This window comes from Urocitellus parryii, chromosome 7 (assembly GCF_045843805.1).
Source record: "Urocitellus parryii isolate mUroPar1 chromosome 7, mUroPar1.hap1, whole genome shotgun sequence".
Classification (NCBI taxonomy): domain Eukaryota; kingdom Metazoa; phylum Chordata; class Mammalia; order Rodentia; family Sciuridae; genus Urocitellus; species Urocitellus parryii.
In genome coordinates, this window is record NC_135537.1 from 150,394,907 (window position 1) to 150,414,590 (window position 19,684).

A 19,684-nucleotide genomic window follows, 5' to 3' on the forward strand; every position below is an offset into this window, starting at 1 on the left:
CTCTAGAGCAATAGCAGAGAATGTAGTCATGTCAAATAAAAATTGGAAAAAGTTAGCATCAATAAACTACAATGTATTGAAATGCAAATATGTTAAAATGCATGGATTCATGATACTAAATTTTTTTTTTTTAATTCAAGTCAAGTTCAGGAAGATGCTAGGGAACTAATCCATTATTTTGAAAACTGGGAAAGAATCAATCCTGTCTCTCCTGTATGAACTGCACCTTGGGTAACCAAACAAATGATGAGAGTCTCTTTTTATTGAAAAATTCCAATATATAAATACATGACCAGTGTAACTCCACATCACATACAACCACAAGAATGTGATACCAATTGGAATGGGTTGTAACTCCATGTATGCATAATATGTCAAAATACACGGGGCTGGGGATGTGGCTCAAGCGGTAGCTCGCTCGTCTGGCATGCGTGCGGCCTGGGTTCGATCCTCAGCACCACATACAAACAAAGATGTTGTGTCCGCCAAATACTAAAAAATAAATATTAAAATTCTCTCTCTCTCTCTCCCTCTCTCTCTCACTGTCTCTCACTCTCTCTTTAAAAAAAAAAAAACCACAAAATACACATTACTGTCATGTATACCTAAAAACAACAAATTAAAAAAAAAAAAAGAAAGAAAAGAAAGAAAAATTCCAGCCAGGTGATGTGGTGCACATCTGTAATCCCAGTAGCTTGGGAGGCTGAAGCCGGAGGATCACAAGTTCAAAGCCATCCTCAGCAATGGTGAGTCACTAAGCAACTCAGTAATATACTGTTTCTAAATAAAATATAAAATAGGGCTGGAGATGGGGCCCAGTGGTTGAGTGCTCCTGAGTTCAATCCCCAGAATCCTCTCACCCCCAAAAAGAAAAATTCCAGGGAATAAAAAATAAACATAAAAGAACAAACCATTTTGCAAACCATTAATGTAATCATGGAACTATGCTAGATTTTTCTCAATCTCAACACTATTGACATTTTGGGCTTGAAAAATCTTTGTAATAGAGGGCTGTCCTATTCTAGCCCCCATGTACTAGTTATTATCCTCTCCTTCAAACTGTGACAAACAAAATGTTTCTAGACATTGCCAAATTGCCACTGGCATGGGAATGGTGGTGCACGCCTGTATTCCCAATGACTCTGGAGGCTGATGTAGGAGAATTTCAAATTCAAGGCCAAACTTGGTAACTTAGCAAACCCTGTCTCAAAATAAATAAAGAGGGTATGGAGTGTAGCTCAGGGGTAGAGCACACTGGGTTCTATCCCAAGTACCCACCACCAAAAATTACCCTTGGTTAAGAAATAATGACATAGGCATTAATCAAAGATCACTGGAAAAAAATACAACTACAAATTAGGCCTCCTTATCAAAGCATATAATACCAAGAGTTTAATCTAAATCAGATCAAGCACCTAAATCTAACAATCAGTTTTTGAAAATACAGGAAACTGGGCTGGGGCTGGGGCTCAGTGGTAGAGTGCTCGCCTAGCATTCGTGAGGCACTGGGTTCAATCCTCAGCACCACATAAATATTGGTATTGTGTCCATCTATAACTAAATAAAAAAAATACAGGAAACATGAACATGGTCAATGATGCCATGAGGATGAAGAGTTTCTTCAATAAATCCCCAAGGGAAGACTGGAAAGGGGCTATCTATAAAAGAAACAGCAAACTATGTATAGACTGTGATTGAAACCTTATTAAAGAAGCTAATAGGATTAAAAAAATAAAAGGAAACAACTGGGGAAATTATCAACTTTTTAGGTGTGATGGTAGCATAGTGGTCATGTTCATGTTTATGCTTAAACAAACTGAACACTTTGATTCTGGGCAGGAAGCATGTTAGTTGATTTTTCTCCTTACAATTGTACATGCCAACATTTTATTTTATTTTATTTATTTATTTTTTTAAAGAGAGAGTGAGAGAGAAGAGAGAGAGAGAGAATTTTTAATATTTATTTTCTAGTTCTCGGCAGACACAACATCTTTGTTGGTATGTGGTGCTGAGGATCGAACCCCGGCCGCACGCATGCGAGGCGAGTGCGCTACCGCTTGAGCCACATCCCCAGCCCACATGCCAACATTTTAAAGCAGGTCAACTTGTGCTTTATAACCAAATCATCATTATCATTATCATTATCTTCCTCCTCTTCCTTCACCTACATCCCAAGAAACAGAAAAAAAAAAAAACTATCATTTTTTTCAGGTTCTGAGGTAGGAGGAAAGAACAAATACTCATTTATATATCAGCATATTATTATCAACTGAATTGTGTACTATCCCTAAATTCATATGCTGAAGTTCTAACCCCCAGTTCTTCAGAATGTGACCTTATCTGATAAGGGTTGTTGTAGAATGTGATCAGTAAAGATGAGGAAGGGACCCTAATCCAATATGATTGCTGTCCTTATAAAAAAAGAGAAATCTAGGCACAGATATGCACACAGGTAGAACATCATTTGATTACATAGACAAATAAATCCAGGTGATGTGCCTAAAAGCCAAACAATGACAAAGATTGCCAGCATAGGGAGACAAGGAACAGTCTTGCTCATAATGAGTCAATCCTGCCAACTTGATCTCAGACTTGTGGCTTCCAGATCAACAGAAAAATAAATTTTTGTCAAACCACCCACTTTGTGGCATTTTTTTTATGGTAAGGTTAGAAAAATAATTCATACATATTCTATATTTTGAAGAAAATGTTCCCAGAGAATCATATTTAAAATGGGGTTGAATTAAGCAAAACCAAATAAAGCAAAAAAGGAAAAATAAAAAAATCCCAACCGTTTTTTTTTTTTTTTTTGGTATTGGGGACTGAACATAGGGGTGCTTTACCTCTGAGCAACATCCCCAGCCCTTTTGATTTTTGAGACAGGGCCTTGCTAAGTTACTGAGGCTGGTCTCAAACTTGAAATCCTCCTGCCTCAGCCTCCCAAGCCACTGAGATTACAGGTGTGTGCTACCATGCCCAGTAAGTCCCATCGTCTTGAAATATTAAAGTCAACTTTATCATTGAATGCCAACCGGCATTAGTTCTTGAAAAGATAATACAAAAATTCTAAAAAGAGAGGACAGATCAATGTGCCTTTGAAATTTAATAAATGTAATGTTTCTGACTGTTCTGAAATTTTTTTCTTACCCTAAAAAAGTACCAGATCCCTCAAAGTATATGCTTTCATATATACATACCAACAGAGGTTTAAAGGGAGGCTCCACCTTCCGAGCCAGAAGTTCTTCCCAATTAATATGTCGGAAGAATGGATGAGCCTAGGAAAAAAGAACAGAAAAAGTTAAGGGGATTAGACTTTACAGAAATGACAAATAAACCACCTTTTTGATGTTATAAGTCACAAAATAAGCTAAACTGATAAGCAACTACATTCAACCTCACACATAAATAAAATTAGGCATCATCTTCTCCCAAAACATCAAACATGCCAATCCCTACTTGAACTTCTCCAGCGTCCCCAGGACCAGCTCCAAGTCGAGAAGCAGCATTTCTTTTCAGCAGCTTTAGGGAGGAAAAAAGTACTAATGAAGAAACTTACTTAAATTGAATGCTTTTTTCTTTTTAGAATTTGTTTTCTATTTTGCCTTGAGCAAATGTAATTTATTCATAACTAACAAATATTGTTTGAGAACAAAAATAAAATCTTTAAATTTGTTCTTTATTTTCAAAAACTTCAGGCTTTTTGGTTCAATATTTATGTATGATTTTTATTCAAAATATGTGACAAATCCTAACTAGTTAACTACAATTCTAGTTATTGAGGTTTATAGTTTGCCTTTTTAAGAACTCTACCCATGATAGGAAGGGCAGCAGAATAAAATAGACATTATTATTGCTGTTTGTATATAGGTGACTGTATGATCAATGTGATTCTGCAACCTGTACAATCAGAAAAATGAGAAATTATACCCCATTTGATTCAAATGTCAAGATCATTGTACTGTCATGTGTAACTAATTAAAAAAAAAAAAAAAAAGAACTCTACCCATGGATTAGGGATATAGTTCAGTGGTACAGCACTTGCCCAGCATGTGTGAGGCCCTAGGTTTTATTCCCAGCATTACAAAACAATAAAATAAAAAGAACCCTACCTTTTTAAGCAAATCTCTGGCTTCTTGTGTGAGGTAGGGAGGCAAATTGAGTTTACATTTGAGGATTTTGTCAATTGTTTTCTTTCTATTCTCCCCAGTGAATGGAGGCTAAAGGTAGAAAAGAATGAGAAAAAATAGCACACAAAAAATATTAAATGATATTATCCATTTCTTAAATTAATCAATCATTTGTATCGATCAAAAATATATGTTGTGAAATGAGCTAACTACTAAAGACCTGTAGTTTTAAAGCAATGGTATATCAATGCCCAGTACGGAAGACTGGGTTTCTTCTGTTAACTTGCCATGTGATTAGCAATGAGGCATAGAATTTTATGCTTTCATTCCTCCTTTTCTAAAATAACTCATTAGATAATCTTACATCTATTTCACGGGATTGCCATGACATAAATCATTTAAATAAAAATGTTTTTAAAAAGTGTGGAATCCAGTAGGGCATGGTAGAGCATGCTGTAATCCCAGCAACTCAGAAGGCTGAGGCAGGAGGATCACAGGTTCAAAGCCAGCCTCAGCAACTTAACGAGGCTATAAGCAACCTAGTGAGATCCTGTCTTGAAGTAAAAAATTTTAAAAAGGGGCTGAGGATATGACTCAGTGGTTATGCACCCTTGGGTTCAATCCCTGGTACCAAAAAAAGGGGCATGAAATCCTGATGGGTTCAGTGGTGCATGCTTGTAATCCCAGCAACTTGGGAGCCTGCCAAGCAACTTAACATGAACCTCAGAAACTTGGTGAGAACCTGTCTCAAAATAAAATAAAAACAATAAAAGGACTGAGAGTGTAGCCAGTGGTAAAACACCCCTGAGTTCAATTCCCAGTACCAAAAAAAAAAAAAAAAAAAAAAAAAAAGAATCCTATATAATTATAAAACATTACAAGAGTTAAACTGCTGATAAACAAATCTTTGGGTTTGAAAATAACTTTACTTGTGACATTTTCTGTAAGTAAAGGGAAGGTCTCTTGCTGTAGTGGTTTAATAACTATTTGACACAGATCTTAATACATGCAACTTTTAACTGTGCACCTACTGCTCCAGTCAGCATGTCATACATTAATGCTCCCAAACTCCACCAATCCACAGCACGATTGTGGCCACTTCTCATCAAGATTTCAGGGGCCCTATAATGAGAAAAACAAAAGCCTAAAAATTCACCCATTTGCATATTATCTGAATTACAATTTTAAAAACAATATAAAAGTCAATGATACTATAGAAAACTAACTCACTATTACTTAAATCATGTAAAAGTTAGATATTACCCCCAAACCAGTTATATTTTCTTTTAACATGCAGCTCACATGTATTCTATTGTTCCACAAAATGTGTGTGTGACTGTTCCATCATGAATAGATTCTTTGCATAGTCCAAAGTCTGTTAATTTCACATGACCTACAATAAAAGATTAAAACATGATTATTCTGAGAGCTTTAAGTATATGCAGTGTTTGAACATATCATACAAAACAAGAAAATCTATCCATTTAACTTTTCCTTGCCTTCACCTTGACAATATCAAGAACTAATTAGGTGCTACTCATAAGATGGAGTGCTAATTCTTTAAGGTTAGGACAGAATCATTTTTTTGCCAATGATATAATCTAGTAAAGATAAAACAGAAGAAGTGGAACAGCTTGTCTAAGGTTCTGCCTTTACCTATATGTAGAGTCCTCTTCCATTCTGAAAAAAGGAAAGTATTAGGAAAGCCTCTTTCTGAAGTCTAGTTTAAGTTCACAGAACCTAACAAACATATTCTGTACCTTTTAAATGAAAGTTATGGGTGGAGCTGTCAAGTTCATTGTCAAGTTCAGCTATATCACAATGAACTTGAGAGTTCTTAAAATGATCTCAAAAAGTCATTATAACATAATTTCTCTGCCAAATGCTTCCAGTTAAAGAAATGAAATGACTTACTGTCAAATTACTAGTAGTTAGGAGGAAGAATTAAAATTGGCATGGGAGGGCTGGAGTTGTGGCTCAGAGGTAGAGGGCTCTCCTACCATGCGTAGGCACTGGGTTCAATCCTCAGCACCACATAAAAATAAAATAAAGATATTGCATCCACCTATAACTAAAAACTATAAATAAATAAATAAATAAATTTGGCATGGATAATCGTCTCTGCTCCAGAAAGTGGAGTTCCACCTTTCACAAAGATCATTTTAGTTCAAGTTTAGATTTACTGAACTGTCATTTGATCAACACCAGGGGCCCTGATATTCTAGGTTCATTTCAGAGAAAAGAAAAGGTAGTAGCCTATTAATTCCAAAGTAGATATATACTATATAATGACATAGAAGAGAATTATGGACTTTATTTTCATAGAACCACCTGATGTACTCAAACTCATGGATCAAAGAATTTTACCATTTCATCACTTCCCTATTTTATCCTTTGCCTTAGAATTATAGAATCAGAATCCAATTTTGGGGATAGGGGCTGATGGGAAGTGGGAGAAAGGTAAAGATACTGATTCTCATGATGTGCTTAGTTAATTATCATTTCTCTTTTTTTTTTTTTTGAATTTTTAATATTTATTTTTTAGTTCTCGGCGGACACAACATCTTTGTTGGTATGTGGTGCTGAGGATCGAACCCGGGTCGCACGCATGCCAGGCAAGCGCGCTACCGCTTGAGCCACATCCCCAGCCCTATCATTTCTCTTAAAAAAAAAAAAAAAAAGCAGCACTATTTGGAACATTTATATTGACCCCAGTTGTCCATGCACCATTTTGTGCCCAAAAATCTGAAACAGTTAACTATCTCATGGATAATTTTGTAGACATTTAAGATCAGAAGCTTCTGCCAGCTCCCTTAGGTACTCTGTTCTGCTGCTTCCTCCTTTGGAGTGTGAGTGAACTGCCAAGTCTACCCAACCCAGATGACTACAGAATACATTGAGTTATCTATAGTATCATGCAGTTGTAGTCAAGGATCACTTTGATATGCCTACAGCTGTAAAGAATATTAGTCTCTTGATGTTTATATTTGTTGTAACAAAACAACAAGAATTAACTGATGCTTACTAAACATTTTATTTCCAAGGCTCTATCACATACTTTGGTTCAATTTCACTTCTTTCCTTTTTCCAGCATTAGAAAAAATTATCATAAAAATGTTACTTCCAGCTGAGCATGGTGGTACACACCTATAATCTCAGCAACTCAGGAGCCTGAGGCAGGAGGACTACAAGTTCGATGCCAGCCTCAACAATTTACTAAGACCTGGCACAAAATAAAAATAAACAGTGGGCTGGGGTTGTGGCTTAGTTGTGGAGCGCTTCCCTAGCATGTGTGACGCACTGGGTTCAATTCTCATTGTATAAACAAATAAATAAATTAAAAAACAATTAAATAAATTAAACAATTCTCATGTATAAACAAATAAATAAAGGTCCTTCAACAGCTAAAAAAAATATATTTTTAAAAAATTTTTAAAAAATAATTAACAATGGTTGGGAGTCCTGTGTGGTGGCACACATCAGTAATCCCAACAACTCAGGAGGCTAAGGCAAGAGGATCTCAACTTCCAGGCCAGCCTCAGCTACTCAGCAATACTCTCAGAAACTTAGTGAAACCCTGTCTCAAATTAAAAAAATAAAAAAAGGTAAAGTGCCCTTGGGTTAAATCCTCAGTACTAAAATAAATAAATAAAGGCTGGGGGTCTAGCTCAGTGGTGGAGTGCCCTTAGATTCAATCCCTAGTACCACTACACCAGAAACAAAAGTATTGCTTCTAATATTATTTTCAAAACACAACATACAGATTTAAAAAGAAAAGAAAAGCTATAAAAAGTAGCTCCTTGGCTGGGGATATGCCTTAGTGGTTAAGTACCCCTGTGTTCAATCCCTATACCCCTCACTCCCACCCCCTCAAAAAAAGAAAGAAAAGAGTAGCTCTTGACAGGCATGGTGGCAATAATCAAATGTCAGGCAATAATCCCAGGGACTCTGAAGGTTGAGTCAGGAGGATTGCAAGTTTGAGGCCAGCCTCAACAATTTACCAAAAAACTGCACCCCAAACATAAAAAAAGGCTGAGAATGTAGCTTGGTTGTAGGATCCCTGAGTTCAATCCCCATGTGCCACCAAAAAAGAGGGGCTATTAGCTTCAACTTCCTTTACTCTCATCTACCCTAACTACCTAAATACTTAGACATCAACTATGATTATGCCACAAATTCCAAGGAAGGAAATGCATAATAAAAGATGATATTGGGACTTTGAAAATGGACATGACCCATGTGGGAGAATTTTAAGATGATTATTTACTGCAGAACTATTTATAATATATCTCCACCTTGGTGATTAAGCATGATGTTCTCCGGCTTCAGGTCTCTGTAGATGATTCCCTTTTGATGTAAATGCCCCAAAGCCATGGAGATTTCTGCCAAGTAAAAGCTGGAAACAAAAGTGATTTAATAAAATTAAAAGAGTAATCTACCCAATGCAGTTTATGTATGGAGCAAAATTCCTTGAAAGAAACAGACATGCACCAAAGACCAAATTAGAGGGGTGAGGGGATGTATGTGGAAAAGAGATGGCATAGGATGCTGCCAAAGGCATGGGACATTTATGTTTCACTCATTTTAGTGAAATTATAAAAACTTTTTATTTTGCCATTAGAATATACTGCTAAAAATGCAAAGATATTCAGGATATACTAAACTGTCACTGATCATGTTCTGTTCTGTGTAGGAATTAGGTCAACAGTCATTCAGATCAAAGCAAATTCCTCCCACCCACCCTCAACTTTAATATCCCACAGGAAACAGGAACTTTTTTCTCAGAGATCAAGTCTTGATTTTAAAAGTTACCTTATAATCTGACCCTTAAAACCCATTCATCCCTTATTTAATACAACTGTATATTTATAGACAGATGCCCACAGTACCTGCCCTCCCTCTTTCCAGCCAGCCCACAACTATAAACTGTGTTACACTCAAATTTATCTACCTCAAAAGAATAAAGGGCTGAATCAACCCTGTCTGGATTCGAAAAGCACAAGGCACTGCAATACTGGCTGCATAACAAGGTTGCAATCCTGCAGATTACTCCAGGATGGAGAGGGTGTGTCCTAGAGGACTGAGGCAGTTTCACAGCCAGCACGACCACAAATACAGCCTCCAACATGGCTCAGAGAGCCTCCTCCAAAAAAGGGCACTTCATCCCTAAGGCTCTTAAATGCAGCTTCTGTGTTAGAAAAGGCCTGAAATTAAACAATGGAATGCAGTTTGGTAATTAAGGTAGAAAAAACATTTAAGTGTTGTTTTCTATTCAATTAATGTGTAGGATAAACTGATTTATTGTTACCCAATACTGTCGCTTCACAAAAGGATGTGTATATTTTTAATTTGAAGCAGATGCCATCTTACGAATAGGAGGGTAGATCCCATTCTGGCTACATAACCAATCCACAGATGATATGTGCAGGCTTATCACCTCCCTAAGATTGCACCTTGGGAACTGGAAAGTCTAAAAAAAAGAGGAGATGATTTCTGATACTTTCCACTGTTCCACACATAAAGTTTCACTGGAAAACCACACTCACCCACAGCCAAGGCAGGCAGCTTACCAATTCAAGGAAAGAAAGTCGCAATGAGAATGATTCTGTTAGGAACAACTGGTGTGAAGAGCCGTCCACCCAAGGCCTGGGGGCAAAGGAATGATGTGACCTCCAATAGCTGCCAGGTCCCAGAGCTAGTTCTCCCCCTTGAGGTTCTGAGTTACTGACTGGCTCCAGATCAATTTATTGAATCATGTGGCTGCCCACAGTAGGAATGGGGCTTTGCTTTTAATGATGTGAATCATCATCTAAATTCATGCAACCACAAAATTTCACTTACCAAGCTGTGTCTTCCATAAATATTCCCTCTCTTTCTAACTGCATAAATAGTTCTCCTCCTGTGAAGAAAAGGTAAAGACATTAGAAACAAAACCATCTTTAATTCCAATCCACTACTAATGAGAAAGTTTTTGCTTTCCTTTTAACCATGATTAAAAATAAAATCTTTAAAAATAAAAACACCGAACCTAAAAATTATAGGTTTTAAAATAAAGTCTGCAGGATTCTATTTCTGGCAGTATTCATATTCTTCTATGAAACATATAAGGTTTTTTTTTTAAATTTTTTTAGTTGTTGGTAGACACTATACTTTTTATTTATTTATTTTTTTTAATGTGGTGCTGAGGATTGAACTCAGTGCCTCACCTGTGCTGGTGAGTGCTCTATCACTAAGCCACAACCCCAGCCCTGAAACGTGAAACACGTAAGTTTAAAAGTAGAATACACTTAGAATTCTACGTTTTATATGTACGAACTTCCAAATATATGTCGATATCAGACTTGGAAAAAAAAAAAGAATCTTGATTAAATCCTCTTTAACATTTTATCCATAAATAGAAAGACATTAGTATACTATTAAGCTACCCTCATTAATTTTAGTGAATAGTAGTAGTATTCCATATTTTCAGAATACTTAAATAAATTGAAACAACACTGCAGTGGCCTTGTAAAATATGGCATAATTTGAGTATGAAAATAAATAATAAAGGACTATATTCTACCAAATAATCTTAAAATCCATTAGACCGTAGTGAGGTAAATAAATAATAAAATTTTATTACAGTAGGATGCCAAATAATAAATGAAAGAGACATGATAGAATAAGGAAAAAAATCTCTTGGTAAACATTACAATTAATTATTACAGGCAAAAATCAATGGATGGCTAGGTGCAGAGGTGCATGCCTGTAATCTCAGCAACCCAGGAGACTAAAGCAAGAGGATCAGCCTAGCAATGTAGCAAGACCCTGTCTCGAAAAAGGTCTGTGGATGTAACTTAATGGTAAACACCCCTGGGTTTAATTCCCATTACCACCCCCACCCCAATCATCAGATGAGAAAAGTGAACATGAAAACTCGATGAGAGATGTAAATTTAAATAATTTCAAAGTATGTCCTTAAAAGATACTTATCCAGAGACTCAGGAGGATGAGGCAAGAGGACAGAAAGTTCCAGGTCAACCTCTGCAATTTAGTGAGATCCTGCCTCAAAATAAAATAAAATAAAGGACTAGGGATGTGGTAAAGTGCCCCTGAGTTCAATATCCAGTACCAAAACAAAAACAAAAACAAAACAGCAGAAACCACCTTACATGTATGACCAAAGTGAACAAAATTATTAGTAATGGGGCAAAGATATAAACATCAGGACTGGAGTTTTGGCTCAGTAGCAGAGCACTCGCCCCGCAGGTGCGCGGCCCTGGGTTCAATCCTCAGTATCACATAAAAATAAATCAAAAAAATAAGGTATTATGTCCAACTACAACTAAAAAATAAATATTTTTTAAAAAGATATAAATATCTGATGCACTGAGAAAGACATGATATCACTCTAATGGTCCTGCCAAAAATGCATAACATAGCCAGGCATGGTAGTGCACACATGTAATCCCATCAATCCCTCAAGTTTGAGGCTGAAGATTGATAGTTCAAAATCAGCCTCAGTAACTTAGTAAGGCTCTAAACAACTCAGTGAAACCCTGTCTCAAAATAAAAAAAGAGGGATCCAGGTGCAGTGGTGCATACCTGTAATCCCAGCAGCTCGGGAGGCTGAGGCAGGGAAGATTTTTGAGTTCAAAGCCAGACTCAGCAATTTAGTAAGTGAGACCAACTCAGTGAGACCCTGTCTCTAAATAAAATATTAAAAAGGGCTGGGGATGTGGCTCAGTGGTTAAGTGCCTCTGGGTTCAATCCCTAGTATCAAAAAATTAATTAATTAATTAATCCTACAGAAACATCAAATAAACCCAAATTGAGGGCTGGATAGCTCAGTGGGAGAGTGCTTGCCTAGCATGTGTGAGGCACTGGGTTTGATCCTCTTAGTACCACATAAAATAAAGTTATTTTGTCCATCAACAACTACAAACAACAACAACAAAAAAAACCTAAATTGACCCATTCTACAAAGTAACTGGCCTATATGCTTAAAAACTGTAAACATCGGGCTGGGACTGTAGCTCAGTGGCAGAGCACTTGCTTGCACATGTGAGGCACTGGGTTCAATCCTTAGCACCACATAAAAATAAACAAATAAAATAAAGGTATGCTGTCCATCTACAACTACAAATAAATTTTTTTTAATGTAAATACCATGAGAGACAAAGAAAGACTGAATAACTATTCTAACTTAGACTACTAAAGAAAGAGATTATGTATCCATTTTAATTTCCTATTTTGATAATTTTAGTATAGTCATGTAAGACACTGTTCTTGATTTTAGAAAATAAACACTGAAGTTTTAGGGGTAAAGGGAAATCATGTCTACGATATTCTTAAACAGTTCAAAACTTATGTAACTAGTGCTGGGGATGTGGTTCAGTGGTAGAGTGCTTGCCTGGTATGCGTAAGGCCCTGAGTTTGCCTTGCCTGGGGGCACACACATATAACCCCAGTGGCTGGGGAGGATGAGGCAAGAGTATCATGAGTTCAAAGCCAGCCACAAGCCGGGCAAGGTGGCCCATGCCTGTAATCCCAGAGGCTTGGGAGGCTGAGGCAGGAGGATCTTGAATTCAAAGCTAGCCTCAGCAATTTAGGAAGACCCTAAGCAACACAATGAAATCTTGTCTTAAATAAAATACAAAATAGGGTTGGAGATGTGGCTCAGTGGTAGAGTGCCTCGGGGTTCAAGGCCAGGTGCCCCTCCCCCTCCAAAAAGAGCCAGCCTCAGCAACATATCAAGGCCCTAGGCCATTTACTGGGACCCTGTCTCTAAACAGAAAAATACAAAAAGGACTGGGGATGTGGTTCAGTAGCTAAGTGCCCCTGGATTCAATCCCAGGTACTAAAATAATAATAATAATAATAATAATAATAATAATGCCCTGTGTTTGATCCCCAGCACCACTAAAAGAAAAAAATTATGTAAGTGCATATGAGTGTGTGTGTATACACACATAGAGGAAGATAAAACAAAGAGTGGTAAAAATCTGATATCATCTGGAGAATCTAGGTGAGGGGTATATGAGAGTTTTTTGTACTATTGAGACTTTTTTTTTTTTTTTTAAATTTGTAGATGGACACAATTTCTTTATTTATTTTATGTGGTTCTCAGGATCGAACCCAGGGCCTCACGCATGCAAGGCAAGCGCTCTACCACTACGGTAAAACCCCAGCCCCTATTGAGACTTTTTTAAAAATATGGGTTTGAAATTATGTGAAAATAAAGCTACAAGAAAAAATGGCAATAGTCACAAAAATGTTGCTAAATTCTTCAGCTTTCTCTCCAAGTTATAAGCTATTGCAAAATCTCTGTTTCTCAGAATATTATTTTCTCCCAAATATTATTTGTTGGAAATAAGATACCTCTGATCTAGAAGTGATATGGGGAACAATGAGTTCCCAGCAGATGGTAGGCCCTGAAAAATGTGGACAATTCACACTGCAAACTGTATATCCTATCACCAAGGATGCATCAACCAAACTTTTAAAAATATAATTACACTAGTATACACTATCTCCCCCAACCCCCCAGTTCTGGGGAATGCTTTCCCATTGAGGTACATCCCAACCCTTTTTTTGTTTGTTTGTTTTCATTATGAGACAGTGTCTCACTAAATTGCCCAGGCTGGCCTTGATCTTGAGATCCTCTTGCCTCAGCCTCTGAAGTTACTGGGATTAAAGGCAAGTGCCACTGCCACTGGCAAGAATGAAGTATCTTAATACTTTCAGTAAGTTTTTTCTTTTCAGTTTATAAAGGACTATTTTAATGGTTTGTTTGAATTCTCAATTCTAGCACAATTTGATGGATCTGCATTGAGTAGGTATTTGCATTTTTATAGTAATGAGGATTGAACCCAGGGATTCTTTATCACTGAGCTACATCCCCAGCCCTTTTTTAATTTTCATTTTGAGACAGGGTTTTGTTAAATTGCCCAGGCTGGCCTAGAACTTGTGATCCTCTTGCCTCAGCTTCCCGAGCTGCTGGGATTACAGGTGTGAGCCACCAGGACCCAACATGTTGTCTGTTATTATTTTTTTAATGACTGACTATGAAAGGCTTAAGACAAAATTTTACATATTGGGGAAAAAATGTAAACTTCAAAGATTTTTTTCATATTTGTCTACAAGTAGAAACATTTGCTTACATCTGAATTCCTTACTTCGATGTACTCATCAATTTTGAAAATTATTTGATAATGATAGGGAAAAGTATATTTTCCAATAGAAAATAATGTTTTAGCCCAGTTTCTAGAGCAAATGCAAACAATTACACCAAACTGTGTACTGACCACTGAGATACTCAAGGATGAGGTAGAGTTTTCCACCGGTCTGAAAGGCATAAATTAAATCCACAATGAAGGGATGCTTTACTTCCTCCAGAATATTCCGTTCTGCTTTTGTATGAGCTGTATCTTTAGCATTTCTTACTATCATTGCCTAAAGGAAAAGAGATGAACTATAAGAACAAAATAGTGAACATTTTTACTCTATAGTAACTGGAAATCTATTTTGTGCTTTTCTAACCAACTTGGTATGGTTCCTACTAGAAACTGAGATGGGGTAATAAAACACATTCACTTCTACACATTTGAACTAGTTAGGGTTTTTTTGAAGTAAACATGTAAATGAAACCTAGAGACACATTTTCTAAAAAAAAAAAAAAATCTATAAACAAGAGTAAGTCTATTCATATATTCACTAACTGTTACTACTGTTTACTATGCTCCAGACTCTGTGCCAAGTAAGCAGAACTAACAGAAGGAATGCCCTATCCACAGGAGCCCAGAGTATCAGGGAGGAAAGTGAATTCATTGGACATAAACATACAGCATTATTGGTGAACAGGGCAATAGCATCTGACCTGGCAAGAAGTCTTTTTGGAAGTTACAATACCTAAACTATACTTTGAAAAGTTATTAAGATAAAATGTAGGGGCTGGGATTGTGGCTCAGTGGTAAAGTGTTCACCTAACACATGCAAAGCCCTGGATTTGATCCTTAGCACCACATAAAATAAAAATAAAATTATATCCAACTACAATTAAGAAATAAATATTTTTTTTTAAATGTGGAAGGTGAAAAAAGCATTCCAGCCAGGTGCGGTGGCACACACCTATAATCCCAGCAGCTTGGGAGGCTCACACAAGACAATCATAAGTTCAAAACCAGCCTCAGTAACTGTGAGGAGCTAAGCAACTCAGTGAGACTCTGCCTCTAAATAAAATATAAAATAGGGCTGGGGATGTGACTCAGTGGTCGAGTATCCCTGAGTTCAATATCTGGTACCCACCCCCCCAAAGGTATTCTAGTGCAAAAGAGGCTTGACTGGACAGGATGTGCCTGAGGAATCTATAAACATTTCAGTATGGTAACAAGTGGTTAGAGATTAGGCTGGAGAAGTAGGCAGAGGCCAGGAAATGGCTTTGGCATCTAACCAAAGGTATTGGAATCTTACTTTAGAGTCAAAGAAGATATGTTAAGATGAGTTAAATAGTGTAATGTTTGGCTTTAAGAAAGTGCTAGTAGTGGCTAGGCACAGTGGTGAACACCTGTAATCCCAGCAGCTCAGGAAGCTGAGGCAGGAGGATCACAAGTTCAAAGTCAGCCTCAGCAACTTAGTGAGGCCTTGTCTCTAAATAAAAATATAAAAAGGGGCTGGGGATGTGGCCCAGTGGTTGGGGACCCCTGGTGAAGAAAAAAAAAAAAAAAAAAAAGAAAGTGCTAGTAATGGTATGGAGTTTTAGTGAAGAAATGAGACTAGTTAGAACTTATAGTACAGGAAACTAAGAAGATGAGTAACTAAGAAAATCAAAGTAGAAAAAGAAAAAAAGAAAGGCTAAAGGTATATCAATTGTATTTTCTGAATAATTAGATAAAAACAATGATAGCCTAGTTTCTGTTTAAATAATAGAAAATGGTATCAGTCAATAACAGGAAACAGAAGCGGGGCAAAAAAAGTTTTGGGAAAATAATGTACTGTTTAGACACACTAAGTTGAAGTTCTAGTACCCTAATGGTACACCTCTAGTAAGATGGGAAGTAAATACACAAGGTTATTAGTTGCAATATTACTTGTAACAGTGAAACACTACAAACTTATTCTTAAATTTATATTCGTAAGCCCATTCTTAAGATATTGGTTGAAAACCTATAGTATCTACACAAGGTATTCTTCAAAAGCTATAAAAAGAATAAGGAACACTCTATTATAGCAAGATACAAAAGAGTATATGAGCTGGGTATGGTGGCGCATGCCTATAATCCCAGACACTAAGGAAGCTAAGGCAGGAGGATCACAAGTTTGAGATCATCTTGTTGGGCAAGAAACAACTCAGAGAAAGACTCTGGCTCAAAAAGAAAAAAAAAAAAAAAGCGGGGTGGGGGCTGACAATGTAGCTCAATGGTAAAGCACCCCTGGGTTCAATTCCTAATACCCAAACAAACAAAAAAAAAAAAAAATAGAGAGCACCTGTATGAGTGTGTATGTATAATGCTGTCCTTTCGTGTAAGAAAGGGAAAATAAGAATCAGATATGTATCTGCTTACACCTGTAAAAGTGAACATAACAAAGACATATCTGAAGCTAGTAAGAGTGGTAGGTCAGGAAAGAGACTAAGACTTTTGAGTATCCATTTTTCCTGACAAAATCAAATATTATAATTATAGACATCTTGATTTCTGAAACATGTTAATGTTTTACACATTCCTAGAATAAAATATCAACAAGGATGGAAATGGAAAATAAAACTGAATGTGACAGAAATGCATACATTTAATTGAATATTATGCTGATTACTTAAGAAAAAGAAACTTTAACACTAGGCTGCACACACTTGATAATATGTGAATACAAAGAACATTACAAAGAAATCTGAAACCATACTTAGTATGCTTATAGCTTAGTAAGAATATCGGTATTGCAATTCTCTTTTGTGTGTGTATGTGTGTGTGCCTGCACGCACATGTTCACATGTACACGCGCATACACACACACACACACACACACACACACACACACACATGCAATGGTGGGAATTGAACCCACAGTCTCTCACATGAGGGGCAAATGCTCTACCACTGAGTTGTATAATAACTGTATTGTATAACTAAACAAATGAGTACTTTTACTGATGTTGTACCAAGGATGGGGATGTAGCTCAGTGCTAGAGTGCCTGCTTGGCATGTGTGAGACCCTGGCTTCAATTTCCATACTTAACAAAAAAGGACTAAGGGAAGAACAACCCTATAAAACTGGACTAGAATTAGGGTGGCAATATGAAGATATGGTTTTCAAAACAAAACAAAACAAAAAACAATTTCCTAGCTCTATCTACTAAAAGAGTCACTTTAGTAGCAAGAAACAAAGCTAACATGCAAATATTGGTTTATAAATATCATTCTTTGCCAAAAGAAACCAGCGACCTTGGAGAAATGGATGATTTTAGGCCAGAGTCATGAAAAAGTGCAAGGAAAATCTAAAGAACTCTATTATACCAGAAAGTAAGGTACTGCTCAAAAATTGATGTGGATATAGTAAAAGCACAGAGAAGCCCTTTGAAAAGGGATCTCATTAGTGAAATTTAGAACAATTTGAGAACCAAATTAATGATGACAAAAATAGGTAACACATTGAGATGGAAATACAAGTCCAAGTCCAGACTGATTCTCTCTCTCTCTCTCTTTTTTTTTTTTAAGACCAGGTCTTACTGTTACAAAGTCTTATCTTCAATTCTTGGCCTCAAGTGATCCTCCTACCTCAGCCTATCGAGTCACTGAGACTACAGTTGCACACCACTGTACCTGGCTTTGAGTCTTAAAAAAAAACAAAGGGAAAAGTACTTCTTAACAGACAAATCACAAAATAGAAAACTATAAAAATAGAAAAGTCTCTCACCAGGCACAGTGGCCCACGCCTGTAATCCCAGTGACTTGGGAGGCTGAAGCAGGAGGATTGCAAGTTTGAGCAAGGCCAGCCCATGAATTTAGTGAGACCCTATCTCAAAATAAAAAATAAAAAGGGCTGGGGACGTAGCACAGTGGTAAAGTGCCCTTGGATTCACCCTGCCCCCCAGTACTGGGTGGAAAAAAAGAAAAGAAAAATTTTTTTAAAAATCTTCATCTTATAGTCACTACAGTAATATTTGAGTTGGGCAAGAAACAAGTGATTATAAAATCACTAGGTAAAAGATTATTAGGGGCCAGGTCTGGTGGTAATCTCAGCAACTCTGGAAACTAAAGGAGGAAGACTGCAAGGTGGAGGCCAGCCTCAGCAACTTAGCAAGACCCAGTCTCAAAATAAAAAATAAAAGGCCTGGGGATGTAGCTCAGTGGTAAAGTGCCTCTGGGTTCAATCCCCAGTAACTCCTCCCCCAATAAAAGAGTATCATGGGACAGGAAATTCACATTATCTTTAACAATCATCCCATAGATCACTTACTAGATGCAAAAGGAAAAAACTATTTGTACAATGAAAAATCTAATGAATACTGTCTTAACCAAGTGATCAAACTTAGCTTAATCAAATAATAGAACAGACTGACATAATGTGCCTCCTAAGTCCATGCATGAAAACACAACAGAACCTATGTAACATTCTTCCAAGAGATGATTAACCAATTTAAAATGTTATTTTCATGAGGAAATGATAACTCTAAGTTAAGGGATATTCTGTAAAATAACAGGCCTGGATTCTTAAAAAAAAGAAAGAAAGGTGGGGTGAGAGCTAGGTGTGGTGGCACATGTCTGTAATCTCAGCTCTCCGGAGATTGATGCAGGAGGATAGCAACTTCAAGGCCTATCTCAACAACTTATTGAGACCCCATCTCAAAATTATATTTATAAAAGGTGTGCAGATATAGCTTAATGGTAGAGTGCTTGCCTTGTGTTGAATACCAAGAACTGGAGAAAAAACAAAAGGATGAGAAATGACTCCAAAGTAAATTAAAGAGGAGAGGATAATTCAATATAATGTGTGAGGCTTGATTAAATCATGGATATTAAAAACAAAAGTTATAAATTATGTCAGTGAGACAACTGGGTAAGTTTGAATATAGACCAGATATTAGAAAACAAATTGTATATCAATGTTAAATTTCTCAAGTGTGATAATTGTAATGTGGTATCAAAATGCCCTTACTTTTAGCAGATACATATCAAAGAATTCAGGGATGAAATGCTCTGATGTCTTCAAACAGCTCTCAAAATTATACAACAAAAATTAATTAAACTTAAAAACTTAAATAATCATAAATACTTACACATATGTGGGGGCAGGGAATCAAGGAGGGACAGCTGACTATGAAAATATGACAAAACACAACTGTGATCACTGCACTATTCTTGGACTCTTTAGAAAGTGTGAAAATTTTCAAAGATAAGTTATTTTTGAACTGCTTAGAAGGTTTCAATTTTTTAAATAAGCAGTTACAGAAATGAGAAGCCAGGGAGTAAGATGCAAAAGTAGCAAAGTAGAATCACAGCAGTCAGGGGAGCTGACTTTAAAATGCTATGCTTGGGCTGGGGCTGTAGTTCAGCAGCAGAGCGCTTGCCTCACACATCTGA

At 36.8% G+C, this 19,684-nt stretch overlaps 1 protein-coding gene across 8 annotated transcripts in view; it reads right to left on the reverse strand.

Annotated features, from left to right (window-relative positions):
• Rps6kb1 (ribosomal protein S6 kinase B1) overlaps positions 1 to 19,684 on the reverse strand; it is a 108,998-nt gene that overhangs the window by 66,922 nt on the left and 22,392 nt on the right. For 7 of the 8 annotated variants that reach the window (XM_026398042.2, XM_026398044.2, XM_077800907.1 and 4 more), the window contains exons 5-12: positions 14,414 to 14,561; positions 9,969 to 10,026; positions 8,423 to 8,523; positions 5,430 to 5,520; positions 5,159 to 5,249; positions 4,110 to 4,217; positions 3,457 to 3,519; positions 3,198 to 3,275 (exon numbers count right to left, since the gene is read on the reverse strand). In XM_026398042.2, the coding sequence (XP_026253827.1) occupies positions 3,198 to 3,275; positions 3,457 to 3,519; positions 4,110 to 4,217; positions 5,159 to 5,249; positions 5,430 to 5,520; positions 8,423 to 8,523; positions 9,969 to 10,026; positions 14,414 to 14,561 (738 nt within the window). Of the gene's footprint in view, positions 1 to 3,197; positions 3,276 to 3,456; positions 3,520 to 4,109; positions 4,218 to 5,158; positions 5,250 to 5,429; positions 5,521 to 8,422; positions 8,524 to 9,115; positions 9,332 to 9,968; positions 10,027 to 14,413; positions 14,562 to 19,684 lie in introns of those variants that run through there. The other variant, XM_077800909.1, reaches the window with a different exon arrangement.